At 40.6% G+C, this 16,859-nt stretch overlaps 1 protein-coding gene across 3 annotated transcripts in view; it reads right to left on the bottom strand.

Moving 5' to 3' along the window:
- Positions 1–16,859, bottom strand: part of Slc44a1 (solute carrier family 44 member 1) — a 186,852-nt gene that overhangs the window by 110,868 nt on the left and 59,125 nt on the right. For all 3 annotated transcript variants that reach the window (XM_055605250.1, XM_055605249.1, XM_055605251.1), the window contains exon 4: positions 180–316. In XM_055605250.1, the coding sequence (XP_055461225.1) occupies positions 180–316 (137 nt within the window). The remainder of the gene's footprint in view (positions 1–179; positions 317–16,859) is intronic.

Below are 16,859 nucleotides of genomic sequence, written 5' to 3'. Positions count from 1 at the left end.
TTTCTTTCTTTCTTTCTTTCTTTCTTTCTTTCTTTCTTTCTTTCTTTCTTTCTACCTCTTTAAAGTTCCTTTATGGCATATTTAGTATGAGGAAAAGTACATACTGGAATTCAAACATAAAGTATTTAACAGTGAGAATTGGAGATCAGTGTGTCAACTTGGACAGCCTAAAATCTCACCATTGATCTCTGCAAACTTCTGGACGTCACTCAAGGTTTTCAACTCTTGTCTTGGACATGCTGCTACACATAGTGCTATAGACTTGATCTTCCTGTTTATCAAGTCCAGATTGCATGGATCCAGAAAGAACACATACCTAAAGCATGGAGAAAAGAACCAAGATATTATTTTGCAAAACATAAATGGTTCACATCATACTTGACTAAGCCCAAAAGCAAAGGACATATGCCATTGAGCTTCACAATCAGCATTCCTCAAATAGAACCATCAGTAAAAGCTTTGAAAACAATGACTTACAATGCTAACAGAGAGAATGGAGTAATTGAAGGGCACAACAGTTTTCATGACTTCTTTTCCTAATATTTACATTTTATCATGGGTAGATTTTATCATTAAAAATCATCATTTTCTTGCTGTGTTAAACTTGTACCAAATACTATTAGAATATCCCAATGTTGTGATGTAACATGTTACAGTTGTTATGGAAACCACAAACTTTGGTTAATGGATAGTATTACGAAAATGAAAACATGTATATTAATAAACATATACTGATATGAATGGAAAGATGACTATACACTAGAACATACAGAACATCACAGCTGTCTATGCACGTCAGGGCTTTAATTTTCTTCCTTTTACTTTTCATGGTTCTCACTTTCTAAAAATAATGTAGATTACATTTTAATTGGAATATCCACAATAAATACTATGTATTTTTTTAAATCTCATAGCAGTTACATAAACATAATACACACATCCTAAATTATATTCTCTGTATTTTTGTATAATTACATTTTTTTTAAAGGGAAGCTTAGGTGGAAATCACAGGGTTCAAGAGATAAAATCAAAGAGAAGATAAAAACAACAGATACTATCACCTGTCCAAGAGAAAATGATGTCCAAACATACTCCAACAAGATAACAGAGTGTAGTGGTACAAACCAAGAACGGGAGCACGAGAAGGACTTTCTCATTTGGCAAAAGTTAAAGAACCATAGTCCTGGTACATTTTTTTCTGAATCCATGGAAAATTTTACAACGTCAGCGGCCTTTCCAACAAACCACTTGAATCTATACTCCAAATACAACTAAACATTAGAATTGGGTAATTACTTTTCTTAGCCTTTGGCTACAATCAAGTGAAGAAACAGGATTAGGCACAAAACCTAAAAAGCAGAAAGGATAAAGGCAATGCACAGGTGAAACACGCGCTGTAAAAGACTGCCAGAAGAAATGGGGCAGAAGGTGCCAGGCAGGCCCTCACAGATGGAGTGGTAACACTATACGTTCGCAGCCAGAAGACCATCCAGGAGGCCGGCAGGAAGGAAAAGCTTGAGCTGCAGCGCAAATCAACAAGCTCTGAGAGACTCTAAAACCAGTCAAGATCCAAAAAGATAAAAGGAATGCAAAGATGCCAGATGTAGTTTAGAAGTAGGGTTCATGGACAGCGTGCACGGCAGAAAACAAGAAGGTCATTAGTACAGGCAGGCACAGAGAGAATGCGCTCAGGGACCCTGGGTAGAGACAAGCAGCCTCTCACTAATTCTCCCGCCATCTGTCCCACGCATCTGACTCAGAGGGTCTGTTCCTAGGACCACAGACAATGAGCTTCACAAAGCCAGATTCTGGGCAGGGAACACTCAGGCCCTGAAAGAGGGCCAGTCAACTGGCACTGCCGCCACTGCCAACCATAAGTGCTGTCCATGACAGCAGTAATGAACACAGCCAGTGCTTACTGAAGACTCGTGTGCCAGACACTCTAGAAAACTCTGTGTACATGTTTACACACAATGGTGTGGTGTGCTTCTGGGACAGCAGTGGAAGGAGGGCTGGGGAGAGTCACTGAATACATGGTTCTTAATGATAAACAATGCCGTGAAGAGTATGTAGAGAAATCGTATGACTGCAGAAAACAGACTTAGAGACCAGAAAAGGCGGCCAGAGGCTGCCAGGCCTCACAGCTGGGACGGGCTAGAACAACGGCAGCCTCCTAAGAATAGACATTTTGTCTGTTGTCCTGCTTCTGCCTCTTCCAGGGCTAAAACTGCCCTGGCTATATTCAGTGTATGCTCAAAAACAGCACAGTAGCTGTCTGTACTTGTACTGTGCCTTAGTTATACCAATCTGAACCTGCGTTCTGGTTCTTTTTACCTTCTTTGGCCTCTCAAGCAGTGGCGATCACAGGGATGTAATATCCTCAGCTTTCAGTCCTCCTCCTAACAGTTCTTTGGCCTAGTTTAAGGAAAACATTTTTCCATATTTGAAAAACTACATAGCATTTATTCTATAACTGATGGAGCACACTTAACAGTGTACTTATGACAGTTCTTATAAGTCTCACCCGGAAAACAGCCTGACTTTTACAAAGCCTGTATTTGATAGTAAGCCACTCCACTCAACTCCTTCTGAGCATGGCACAAGACAAGACTACAACACTAATACTTAGTTTTCATTTGGGAGAAGAATCTGCATAGATACCATTAGGCCTGAGAACAGGTCAAGTAAAACAAAAATGGGTTAAGAAGGTGGGTGGAAATCTACAATGTCTATAAAAACTATCAAATTAAAATTGTCGATTATAGCTTGAGTACGTTTCAGATAACCCATAACCCATAGAAACAAAATATAACTTTAATAGCACTTCCAGAAATGTATGCTAACGGATACACATGCTTAGTAACCATAGCTTCCCTAGTTCCAACCTAAGAATATTAGATCCAATTCAGACACACAAACACTGTGGAAAACTACTTATAGGCTTTAGGTTCTAACCGAGTTAATGCCTTTGGATGATGGAAGGCTTCCTCTCCTTTTGACAGTGAAATGAGCTGTCACCTATATTTACAAATAAGGCTAGCATCAGCAGGTGGGACTCAAGTAGTTTCCCTTCTCATGCTTTCATTCTATGTGGTTTCGGCTACCTGTGGCCAAGCAAAGCCGGGAAATAGTAAATGGGAAATTTCATAAATAAACAGTATGTAAGTTTTGAGTAATTTTTATTGTTATTGGTATGATTGCTTTACTTCATGGTTAGTTATTGTCAGTTTCACTGTGCCTGATTTATTAGTTAAACTTTATTACAGGTATGTACTTTAGAAAAATAATGGTACCCATGGGGTTTAGTACAATCCATGGCTCCAGACATCTGCACTGAGTCTTCGAATGCTTTCCATGAAGATGAAGGGACTCACTCATCTGACAACTGCAGAGAGTGTTTTTCAACCAAGAGACAGAGGATAAGAAGCAACAGAACACTATCTGTCTCAGAGCTTATCCTAATTCACCTCTCACTGGCCTACAGCTGGGTTGAGGATGGGGCACAGGAATGTCACAGAAGCTCAAATCTACTAATAACTTAGAAACAGCTTTGTTTAACTTTCACATCCTTCAGAGGACCTAGAGTGAATAAAACACCCCAGTAGGAATGAAGGAAGGGCGAGAAACAACGAGAATACTCCAGAAACTGAACAGCCTGGGCACCTGCAGGCACTGGCACATACGGTATGCACACAGCACGCTCGGGTGTTCCAGAAAAGACGTTTGCAAAGGGAATTGCCAAATGTCTGGGTGAGCTTTGAACTTAAAGGTGTGACAGGCTCAGCAGTTACAAGGGCAGGCTCCAAACAAAACCGAGGGCAGCGGGGACAGAAAACAAGCCCAAAGCACCCAGCTGTGCTGCCAAGGAAAAGCTTCAGAGCTGTTAAGGCAGGGGGCGAAATACATGCTCCATCCAGTTCAGGTGGCTTCTAGGGTTATTTGAGGAAGATAGGAAACAAATCCACTCTTAACTTGAAAATCTAGAAATACACCAACAAATTATGTCTAAAAGGAAAGAAGAATAATCTAAGGACAACGGTCTGTCTGCACAGTAAACAGGAGGACATATGCATCAAACATGAGAATGAGGCCACGGGGAAGAGGGGGCCACAAAACCCAGAAGGTCAGGAAGAGGAGAAGAGCCTCAGGAAAGAGGTGACTTGAAAAGCTGTGCTTGGAGCAAGGAGATGAAACCCAATTATATGACGCCGCAGAAGGTTTAAAGGTAGCTTACACCTTGCACCAAAGACAGGAGAAGGGAAAGAAAATAAGATTTACCACGGAGTTACTACATGGCACAAAGCCTGAGGCTGCATCCTCACAACTCAGAAGCCAAGGGAAGGATCAGACAGTGAGTGACAACTGCAGGTCACACAGACTTAAAGTCTGACCCCCGAGAGTTATTCTTTCTGATCCTGATGGGAAATAGAGGACATGGACAGTCAGTGACAGGCTCATGATTGGCTGGTGAGATCAGGGCCTCAGCTGAAGGAACCCTGCCTACTCACGATTAAGTGGTTTACCTCATGGGGACCAGCAGTCAAAGGATGAGCATTAAAACAGGAGTTAATCCACGAAAAAGCATCCCATTATTCTACAAACACTGCTAAATGTTTACTCCCAGGGAAGGAGTTTTCATGCAAAAACTCACAGAACACAAATTTTGAATGCAGAAAGAATCAAAGAGACTACAGAAAAGGAAGAGAGAAATAAACAATTAGTCATTTCAAAACCACATGATGGGTGATGGGGTTAAAATGGCAGTAAAACTGTATAGTTTTGCAAGGAGGAAAGGGGGTGAAAGAAACCATTAGGGAGGGGGAGGGAGAATCTGGGCTGCATTTTGAAAATGGGTAGGAATTTTCCAGACAGATGGGGAAGGGAGCACTCCAGGCAACGGAAACTGCATGCCTAAAAGCACAGAAGCATGAAAGAGCATATTTAAGGAACTGCAAATAATCGGGCAGGGCTGACTCGGGTGCAACATCAAAGAGGTATGTGCCAAGGAGAAGTGGGGACAAGAGGTGGCTGTCCTAAGAATTCAGAGGACCTTACATTCTGCCCCATAAGGCAATGTGTAGCCACATGGCCACCTCACAGTAAGGCCCTGGTGTAACCAGCAGATCAAATTGAAGGCTGGGGCGCAGCAGTGCGGCTCCGGAGATGAGCCCTTGCCATTAAATTGCCTCCTGCTGCCATGGCAACTCTGCGGCAAGGCTTTTTGGAGCAAGAGGTGGCAAGCAGCTACTGGGTCTGCTGGCCACCTCCTGCCGAATTTGGCTTCTCTCCTCTCTAATCAAGCATTGTGGCTGTAAAGCCGAGAGGCTGCCAGAAAAGCCCCTCCGATGCCTTCTGCTTTAGGGATCCCTGACACATGTCTTCCCCAGAGGGGAATAAAAATGGAGACTGATCATTTGTCCGATTATTACCTGGAATCAGTTTACAATGTATGGCCACTTTCTACAGTGTGTTGTCCTCAGAGAGTCACCAAAAGGAAATATACAGCAGCAATGCAGGCTTTCTGCTCATGCTAAATAACATCAGTGCGGGCCTTCTGCTGATGCGAAATGCAGGCTACTGAGCTTGAGGATATGTTTTCCACCCACAGAAAGGTTTGCCCAGAGAGCCCTCTTGTTTCCTGTGAAGGCAGGACTGCAGCAAGGCAAGTCCAGGCATCACCCCACGCTTGGAACCAAGTACCTACCCTACAGAGGACAGCTGACAGCCCACAGAACTGTAGGAACAGCACAGCCAGACCAAGCTAACTAAGCTAGCCAACCACAACAACACACAGTCAACTGAAACATATTTGCCCCCAACATTCTCGAACAAAACATTAAGACATAACCATAAGAGTGACCTAGGAAGCTGTACGGTGTTTGCGACCGTCCCCCTCTGCCCTGTGAGCACATACATTGCTATAATTTGAATATCTCTTCCTCAAAATTCCATGTCCAAAGGTGGGGATGCAGCTCTGTGGTACAACACTTGCTTAGCATGTACGTGAAGATTCAACCCCCCTCAAGCAAAAAAAAAAAAAAAAAAACACTAAACAACAAAAACAACAATAAAACGCCATTGAAATTTGTAGTCGTGGCAGCATTAGGAAGACCAGCAGACATGGGGCTCAAACAGGGAAGTGCTAATCTGACGTCCGTCAACCTGAACCAAACCCTGGCCTACACACACACACACACCCTGCGTGCGTGAGTACAAAGCTTTATGTGCTCAATACTTCCATCCAAGCCCTGTATATTTTAGTCATTTATCTGTTTTATTATCTGTCTAAACCACTAGAAATCACCTCTAGAAGGGCAGAGCCAGTTGCCTATTTAACCCGTTCTATAGCCTCAGTGCCTAAATAATGTCTGGAATGAGAAAGGAACACCATACTCACTTATGGAATCACTAGAAAGATGTACTTGTGTAAATTTTGCCAGGTAAGGATGAGGTGGAAAGGAAGTAGGGGAGAAGATATTTAAAATTGAAATAACCTCGGCTATTTAACAAAAAAAGTTTAAACACCTCCTCTGCCAGACAGAGGGCTAAGTAAGCAATAAGATTATAAACATGCCAATACTAGCCAGGCAGACATGTGGCTCATGCTTCCTATCCCAATAGTTGGGAGGCTGGGGCAGAAAGGCTCAAGTTCAAGGCCAGCCTAGGCTATCTACAGAATTCAAAGCCAGCCAGGGCTACACAGAAAGATCCTATCCCAGAAACCAAACACCACCACCACCAAACAAGATTACAAAGTCTCCTTCCCAGCATTCCTGGTACAGAGGGCGAAAGGAGCTATATGCAGTACAAATGCTTCACCTGTGAAACAAGTCTGGCAAAGGAAGGATCTGATGGATCTCTTGAGTAGTGCCTGGGGCAGGAATGGGGGGTGGGGAGAAGGAGTATATGAAGAGGAGAGAACTAAAGGAACTACAACTGAGTAAGAATCAGCAGGGTATGGAGAGAATCTGGTGGGAGCAGAGCAGGTAGAGCCACGGGGTGAGAACATGGAAGCGGTCAGCATGGCTGGTGTGGACTGCAGTGAAACATTCAGAGGTCAGCCAGGGTGCTGCAACTAGACGGTGGCCCTTAGAGCCATCAAAAAAGCAGGGCCACCTGGAGTTGGGAACTCACTTGCTGCAATGTGGAATAAAATGAGCAATAGGTGAGTTAAACGGGTAGGAAAGAGGCTAAAGAATTTTTTATTTTTTTTTACCAAGAAATGATGGCTTTGATTAAGGTGAGAAGAGAAATAATAGGATTTCAAAACTACTCAGGAACAAGTAAGAAAGTGTAAGAAAGGCAGGGAAGAGAAGAACATCCCATTCTGACCAGGATGTCTGGGCTGTTGTTTGTAACTCATTTCCATAAAAAACAAAAACTGTGAGTGCGGGGCACTGTGGCCATTGCCAATAATCCCAGCACTCATGATGGAGGAGACTGGAGAATGTAAAGCCAAGAACAGTTTGAGAAACACAGCAAGACTGACCCAAAACACAGACAAGAAGGGCGTTGTCCTCAGGAAGACACAGAGAACACTGAAGGAGGAGCACCATGCCCTCCTTTAGAAAGCCCCAGTTTGACATCCCTGGTACATTAACGTTACAACAGAGGCACGGAAAAGCCAGAGGCAAAGATCTCCCTTGTCTGCTTCCTCCTTACACATGTATGGAAGAGAGAAAATGTACTGAAGAACCTGAGTTCAGTTCTTTTGGTAGCTCACAACCACCCTAACTCCAAGTCCAAGGGATATAATGACCTCTTCTGACCTCCACCAGCTATACAGGCAACACAAACACAAATAAATAATAAATCTAAGAAAATCTTTTAAAAGGGTATAGAAGATAAACGTTAGAATAAATTCAAAAGCCACTGACTATATCTTGTGCAAAACTGAGATATGAAAATAAATACTTCATAAAAACATTTCATGATAGCTACCAAAAAATAACTTTTCTACTTAGCAAAGGTAACTAGAATACTGCCAAAACCATAATCAGAAGGAATGGTCTCAAATTCAGCTTTTCAAGCAATCACACTGAAAAATACTGTAGGTCATGAAACAATGGCAAAAGACTTTTGCTTTTTTTCTTAGTTTAAAAACTTTGTTGGGACAATCTGTGAAGACCGAATTTGCTTTCCTTTAAGACAGGGTCTAAGTTGCCCTGGCTGCTCTCAAATTCACTGGCTCAAGGGACCTTTTGTTTCCTAAACCTTTTCAGTGTTGTGACTATAGGTAGGCCCAGGGACTGTGACTATAGGGAGGTCTAGGGACTGTGACAACAGGTAGGCCCAGGAATTTTGATCAAAGTGGGACCCAGGGACCATGACTATAGGGAGGCCCAGGAGCTACCATGTGTAGCACATGTACCACCGTGTCCAGCTAAGTTCAATGTATTTAAGAATATACTATTGAATTGTTTGTCACAAAAATCCAATTGTGAAGTATTGTCATCCCTAAAGAGTTTCCATATCTATTAGCAGTCATTGCTCAGTTCTCTGTACTCAATACCACTACTTAACATGAGCTCAAAGCTCATCATACTGAAGGTATGGTTCAATATTTTACTCCGATTATACATAGTATTCCATTGTATGAGATATACCACATCAGTTCATGTAAATCTGCGTAATGATAGTTAGAATCTGGGGGAGCTTTCACTAGTCACCTCCTCTATTTCCCAAATAAGGACACAGAGACCTATTAGATTTATTCAACAAGCTTTAAGGCACTAGAGCTGGGCAGATTTTTCTTGTATTCTAACTCTCTATGCTAGTTTGGCTACTTCCCAGCTACATGGCCCAGTTCTGTCTGGGCTGCTTCTGCTCCATGAAGGTCAGTCTTCATGGCTAACTCCTTGTAGTTACGTCCATTCTTTCAACTCTTCTTCCTTCTCCTACTATCAACATTGCTGTTAGCATTAATATATACATCTCTGTGTGTACATGTGTTTTTTTTTTCTTCTAGGTAGATTTCAAGAAGTAGACTTGCTAGGCCATACTATGTTGGACATTTTGAGAAATGGTGTTTACCAAGGAAGCTGTTCCATTTTAAACTCCTATTGCAATATATGAGTCTCCAATTTCTCCAAGTGCTTGTCAATATTTAAAAATAGGTATCATCTGATGGAATGGATAACCAAATTATGGTCTACAATACAATGGAATAATTTTAAATTATCATTCTTCTAGTGGAAGAAAAAGAAGTAGCTCTGGTTCTTCTTTGTATTTCACTGGTGACTAGTGATGTTCAATATGTTTCAGAAATTTTTTTTTAAATTTTACTTCCTGTGGATTGGCGTTTTGCCTGCATGTATGTCTGTGTGAGGGTGTCAAAAACCCTGGAACTGGAGTTACAAACAACTGTGAGGTGTCATGTGGGTGCTGGTAACTGAACCTGGGTCCTCTGGAAGAGCAGCCAGTAAGATGGCTCTTAACCACTGAGCCACCTCTCTAGCCCTTTCAAAAGCCTATTTATGCACATGGCCTTTCTGTTCCTTTGGAGAGCTATCCCTTGACTCTCTCGCCCATCACAGATGTCTGCCATCTGTACCAAAGAGGCAGACACAGGCACTAGATGCTGTTGCAGCACTACGAAAAAAAACATTACAAAAAAAAAAAGTTAAATAGTAAAGATAAACAAGGACAAAAGATCATTTAGGAGGCAATAGAGGAGCCAAAGATCAGGCTAAAGCATAGATGCAGTAGAGAAACAAAACAAAACAAAACATGCACACTGCAGACAAGCTTATCGCCAGAGTAAGGCGGTTTCAACTTAGCTGAGTCGATTTTATAGATAGATTAATGACAGGTGATGACAAGACCAAACTGTGGCTCTGTAAACTATGGAAGAGTGAATCCTGAGAGCGTTCACTAAGGAAAACTTGAACACTTCCCTGGATGAAAGTGAGAATCAATGGGGGAGGATATGGAAAAGAGCTTTGTAAGTACATGCATGTAACGTGGGCTAAACGCCTTCCCATCTGGACTACAAGGAGAAGCAGGCCACAAACAGCAATTAACATTCACAACTCCAGGCCCGGTGTGAAGGCTCAGATGTCACTATCACATGTACTCATCCCAAACACCACTGCATGGCCATACTACCAACAAGGCTCTTAGCGCCAAGTTTTACTGTTGTTATTCCTTACACTGCAAATTCTTCCTTAATTGTCTCTCCGTCCTCAATTCCATGAACAATTCAACTCATCATAGAAAAATTAAAAATGCTGTTTCCATTATCTTGCTTTTATCTTTTCATTAGAGAATCAAAATTTTCATAATCAAACATGCCAACCTTGTTATGACTTAATTCCTTTATTGTTTCAACAATGTACAAATTATCCCCTCTTCAATGACATACAATAGTCACTTCATCTGGAATTTAGTTTGTATGGTATGAGATCAAAATAAGACTAAGTATAGCATTCTTTACATTACCATCCAAGCCAGTATTTTTAATTTTTTTTTTTGTTGTTGTTAAGTGATAGTTACTTTTACATGTTCTACTCCTGAGTTTTAATATATTACTACCATTTGGTTTCCATGACCGTATGTACCTACGTTTAGGCAGTTCTTATTCTTGGAACATGATTTAGTCTAGAACAGCAGTCCCTCCACTGTTTCCCTAGTTCCCTATGGCAACTATAGATATACAATCTTTATGAGAAATCCTCAATCCCATGTCTTGTCTGGCCAGCACATCAATTGCCAACAGTATATTGTTTTATTGTTTTGTGGGGTGGAGATGAACTTGAACCTGAGACCTGCTAGGTAAGTGTTTTACTACTTAGTCACGCCTCCATCTCTCCAAGTGTTAGCGTTTAAAATCAGAGCTAGACAGATGGTTCAGAAGAGTACTGTTCTTGCAGAAGACCTGAGTTTACTTCCCAGCACCCCATGGCAGCTCACAATCATCTCTAACAGCAGTTCCACAGAAACCAATGCTTTCTTCTGACTTCTGTGGATACCACACATACATGCAATACATAGACATACATGTAAGAAAAACATTTATGAACATAAAATAAGATAAATCTTTAAAAATATAAAATCAAAAGACTAGCAAGTTTATGTGCTCTCCTCACTCTTCATTAACCTGTGCTACCCATCAATGTAGTAAAGAAGACTCTAACTTGTCAACAGGTATCTGACCTCACTTGAAAAATGGGGTGGGAAGATGACTCAGCAGTTAACATCTTGCTACAAAATCGAGAGAACCAGAGTTCAGAGTTCGGAGTTCAGATACCTAGAAGCCATGCAAATAGCTGGTGAGCATGCTGGTCTACCTGTCATTCCACCGTTTGAAGACAGGGACAGAGAATAAGTCAGTAATAACTCACTCATTACATAGGTGAGCTCTGGGTTCAACTAAGAAACTCTCTCAAAAAATAAGATGGAAGAAGACTCCCAACACCAAGCGTGGACTTCCATGTATACACACATACAAACGTTTCCACTCAAAACATGCTTACACACACATACACATGAAAAGAAAAACAACCCTAGTATCAAAGTCTCCTCTACCTACATTCTGTATCTTAGCTGGAACCACACAAAAATCATCATGTGTGGAGTTCCAAGGACCCAGTATCTCCTAACATCTTACACCTGGTCTATTTACGTGACTTACAGTGTTTGCCTGGTGGCTTTAGTTCTCATCCTCTTTGCCTGGTTCTCATCCTCTGGTGAAACCCACAAGCCCCTCTTTCTGTTTTCAAAGCCAGAAACTGGTAATTTGGTAATCGGCTTCAGTAACTACACTTAGCTTAAACACCTGGTCTAACCTATCAAACACAACAAACCTATTGCAAGGCTCAAACACTCCCTCTCAGGTACCGTCTGTTTTACAATGTACATGTCTCCTTTTAATACTCTGAAATTATTTTGTGAGCAAGAATAACTTTTTAAAAGGATTTTTCACTTGAGAAAAGTTTTATCTGCTTTTTATTTTCTGATTTATACCACCAACCAGGATTAATTCACCATGCTGTTGGGGTCTTAACTGGTACTGTATTAAATCTATAAATTAACCTGGGTTGTACTGTTGTATTTACTGCATTAAGACTACCCACGAGGAGGAGATTTCATATCTATTATTATTCTGCTTTCCTTCTATTAAGATATTATAATTCTCTGCACTTGACAGTATGTAAATGTGCATGTGTATGTGCAGGTACAAAAAAAAACTTTAAAAAAGAAGTATTCTCTTTTTCATTATATTTTCAGCATAATAAAATAAATGACTGAATTTATTTAGGCATATGTTTTATAACTTGCAATTTGAGCATCTCGTTTACGGCATGTTTTGTTGCACCTCCTAAACAGGCCATATTGTATTATTTTTCTCCCTAATGGCATATATACATCCCATTTATTTCTCATATGATTTGCTGTAACTAGTTATTTAAAACAACAGTATGCAAAGGCAGCATCCCATTTATTTCAGGTAATTATTTGTCTCTACATAACCTTGGTAGCTGACCGTACTAGAGACTTCTTTTATGCCTTCAAACTTCAATTGTCAAGAAAAAGTGCCAATGGGGATAACAAGTCCTTCTGATAAATGTTGCTGGGACACTTGCCAATCTTGTCTACTTTTTTCATATCATCTAAACTGTTTAAAAGTACTCACAAAAATATGATTTAGTTCCAGGACAGTCACAGCTACACAGTGAAACACTGTCTCAAACAAACCAACCACAAAAACTATATTAAAAGCTCTTAAATAAAGCATAGAAAAAAATCTTTGTGATTCTGGGGAAAAGCAATAAATTCTTAGAACAGACAATAGTACAAACCACTAAAAGATCATCAAAACTAAAAACCCTCCCTTGTCAAAAGATGCCGTAGGAGAGCTGGGGAGATGGCCCAGTGGGCGAAATGCTGCACAAGCCAAGACCTGAGATCAATCTGCACAACCAGGTAAACAGCTCAGTGTGGTAAAGGACACTTGCAACTCAACACTGGAGGAGACAGCAGCATCTCTGGCACTCGCTGGCCACCCTAGTTTAACAGTCCTAGCAAAAGACCATATCTAGAAAAGAAGGCAGCTCACAAGAAACACCACTCAAGACTGACCTTTAGCCTACACATACAGATGCCATTGAGAAAACAAAGAGAGGGCTCAGTGGCCAAGCATACTTGCTGCTCTTACAGAGGACCTGACTTTAACCCCGAGGACCCAACTCTAACCCCTAGCACTCACATCTAGTAACTCACACCTGCCTGTAATTCCAGCTAAAAGGGACCCAACACCTCTTTCTGGTCTTCTTGAGCACCCACACATTCCCCAAGAAAACAAAAGGGTAAAACACAGACTACAGAAAATATCACCAAAATATGTAACCAACAAAGAAAGGTCTTGTATCCAGATCATAAAGGACTTGTACTGAGATTGTAAATCATGATTGAAATTCTTTTATAAAAAACGAAATTGCTTTAAAAAAAATGTGTGAAAGGCAGGATGGGAGGAAAATAAATGTGTGAAAGACATAAGGATGTCACAAGATAAATGAACAGTCACTACTTTAAAAAATGTTCAGTGTCACTGGTCATTAAGAATATGGGAATTAAGAACAAATAGAAAGACTGAAAAATGAAATGTGAATTACAACTACAAGACAATAAGGTACCATTATACACCCACTAGAATATCTAAAAATAGACAACACAAAATGCCACAAGGAGACAGGGCAATTAGAACCTCCCACTTTCCTGAGATGCAAATGCTGCAACCACTTTGAAACAATGTGAGAATATCCAAATCTTAGCACCAACCCAAGAATACTGAAATGTATGGCCTTACAAAATCATGTCCATAAGCTTCCAAACCAGCTTTACTCATGATAGTAAGAAAGTATTTTTTTAATTTAAAAAAAAAATGCTGAATAAGTAAAATATGATACAGGCACAAAATGAAATATTACCCAGCAATTTTAAAAGGAATAAACTATTGGTATATTTATAAAATATGAGTGAATATTAATAACATTTTTATGCTATGTTTTTTTAAAGTAAAAAACAATCCAGGTATAGTGGTGCCTGTATTTAAAAAAAAAAAAAAAAACAAACTAAAAACTAAAAAGAAAAAAAAAAAGATTCAGACAAAACACTACATATCTCATGTTCTCACATAAGAATCCTCTAAAAAATAAATGAAAATTTAAAAAAAGAGTAAAACTGTATTAACAAAAAGCAGACCAGCGGCTGCCTGGGTTATCCAGGACAAGGAAAGGCTGACTATGAAGGGGCACAAGGTTATTTTCTAGCAACAAGAGAGGTGTGGATCATTGTAGACAGTGCATGATTGTATGTACTCACCAAGTTCTAAATGAATATATTATCTTATTATGTATAAATTAACCTCAATAAAACCATAAAATAAAGTATTTAAAATTTCTTCTTGAAAATACCCTTTGCAAACTCCAACCTAATCTAAGCCACCGGTAGCTGGTAAGAATTCAACCTTAATCAGAGACAGCACCCAGTTTTGCTCTTGGTTTTTGGGAGTCACTCTCTACATCTAAGAGTATCTTTGTTTCACTGCGTCTTGGGTCACAGCACACAGCCTTACAACACTGTCTACGTTGAGGGTAGATACTGTAAGAACAGTGATTATTCTAGAAAGACCACCTTCATTGTGTAGGTCAGGCATTTGGGATCAGGTGGTATCCATGTGACTTGGGATGCTGAGAACTTAAGACTAAGCCATCTACATATACAGATGATGAAAGAGCACACACCAGGTTCAAATGAGCTTCCTAGTTGCCCATCTCCATATTCTATACATCACTGTAAGGCAAGTGCCCCAACTCCACCTTGTTCCCCCCTTCTATGGAGAAGAAAAATGTGTTCCTCCTGGGGAGTAAACTAGAAGCATGACTATAATAGCTTTCAGTGACTTTTGTGAGTTCTTCTGACAAATTCTTGAGCCCAACAGTAATTGGGCTCTGAACCCACATCCAGCAGCGGACGTAAGGGTGGTCATGGAAAAACGGCATGCCTTTCAGCTCCCCAGGTGCCCTCAGTTCAGGTCCAGATACACTCACATCCATGGACAGGTGCAAAACAATGAAACTCCTCATTGAAGTGGTTAATGATTATCTCAAGTATGTTACAAGTATAGTACAAAGGTCTCTCAACAGCTTTTAAAATAATCATAATGTTGCCAGGTTAACAGGGACCCAACAGATCAAGCATGGACATGAGCTGCCTAACTTAGATACGGCAAGTGTGTACATTAGTCCTGCACCAAAGGAAACTAATCACCCTACCTGAGCTGCATTCATGCAATGCAACTCTGTTATTTAGAATCTGAACAGTTTTGACTTCCATCTCCTGTATTCCCTAAAGCTGAAGTATACAGATTGTGTCCTTTGCTACTGCTAGCAGTATCAGTCACAGGAAGTATTATGATAATGGACAGAATCCCACTAGAAATTACATTTCTTTTAAATTAAAGCTAAGAAGTAATGGGATCACAAAATATAACAAAAATTATTTTCCAAATATGCCTTCATAAACTTACCTTTTGAAAATTAAGATTTCACAACTTGTAATGTTTTCTATGAGACAAAAGTTTGGAAAACTTGAATAAATGAATCCAACAAGTTTCAATCTGATCATAAGTGTTAGCATTTCTGAATGTTGATGATGCTTGTGGGACAGGAAGTGTACAAATGCAGGTTCATGTGAGGTCTCTAAGGTTCCTTCTCATTTCATGCTAAACTAGAAGAGGCAGCAAGCTAAGGTTGGCATCTGAAAGCATTGATGGGAGACTGGGGTTGGTGATTTCCTTCAGAGCAAACATGCTCAAAAGACTGAGAACATACTGCATATTGAGAACATAGTTCCCTATTGAAACTAACCGTGGAAAGAAGCAGGTCAGCTGCTAGGCTGCTCTGCAGAACACTGTGAAAGTAAAGCTCCAGTACAATGAATAAACGAGCTACATTTTCGTCTTCAAGCTGCTTCTATTCCATGAGATGGTTAGAAGTTCCTTCCCATGTATAGCAGTCCTCACCCTGCATTAGCCCAGCCCGTAAGAACCCCAACCTGACAGATTGGAATCCTTGACCTGAACCTCATCCACAAAACTGGAGCTCTACATCTGACTAAAACTATCATGTTCCCAGCCCTCCATCACTGGCTGAGGCTCTTTAACTTAGAACCAAAAAGCTGTCCTGGGGAAAAACTTATCATGGGAAGGACTTCATCCAGTGTCACCAGAGGCAAGGTATCATGAGCCAGATACAGGTATAGAACTCTTAGGTTGATGTTAGGTGCTGAAAATGAGTCCTTGTATAATAAGCAAGGAAACAGGACCTCAGTCCTAAAGCCACATGGAACTGAATTCCTGGTACTAGAATAAGGTGGGAAGATGACTCATTCCCCAAATCTGCAGCATTGTGAGTCTAGCCTTAGAAAAAGCTGGAACAGAGAACCAGCCAAGCACCAACTGCAGATTTATAAAACACCTTTCTTCCTTTCTTCCTTCCTCTTTTTCTTTTCTTTCTTTCTTTCTTTCTTTCTTTCTTTCTTTCTTTCTTCCTTCCTTCCTTCCTTCCTTTTCTTTCTTTTTCTCCTTCCTTCCTTCCTTCCTTCCTTCCTTCCTTTCTTTCTTTCTTTCTTTCTTTCTCACTCTTTCCTTCTTTCTTTCTTATTTATTTTGCATACAGTGTTCTACCTGCACGTATACCTGCAGGTCAGAAGAGGGCACCAGATCTCATTATAGATGGTTGTGAGCCACCATGTGGTTGCTGCAAATTGAACTCAGGACCTCTGGAAGAACAGCCAGTGTTCTTAATCTCTGACCCATCTCTCCAGCCCCCTAACCCCATTGTTTTCAGTTACAGCAA

Source organism: Psammomys obesus, unplaced genomic scaffold, assembly GCF_907164565.1.
Source record: "Psammomys obesus unplaced genomic scaffold, mPsaObe1.curated_primary_1811, whole genome shotgun sequence".
Lineage (NCBI taxonomy): Eukaryota > Metazoa > Chordata > Mammalia > Rodentia > Muridae > Psammomys > Psammomys obesus.
Note: the sequence above shows the minus strand (reverse complement) of the source record. Positions and strands in the feature narration are given on the sequence as shown.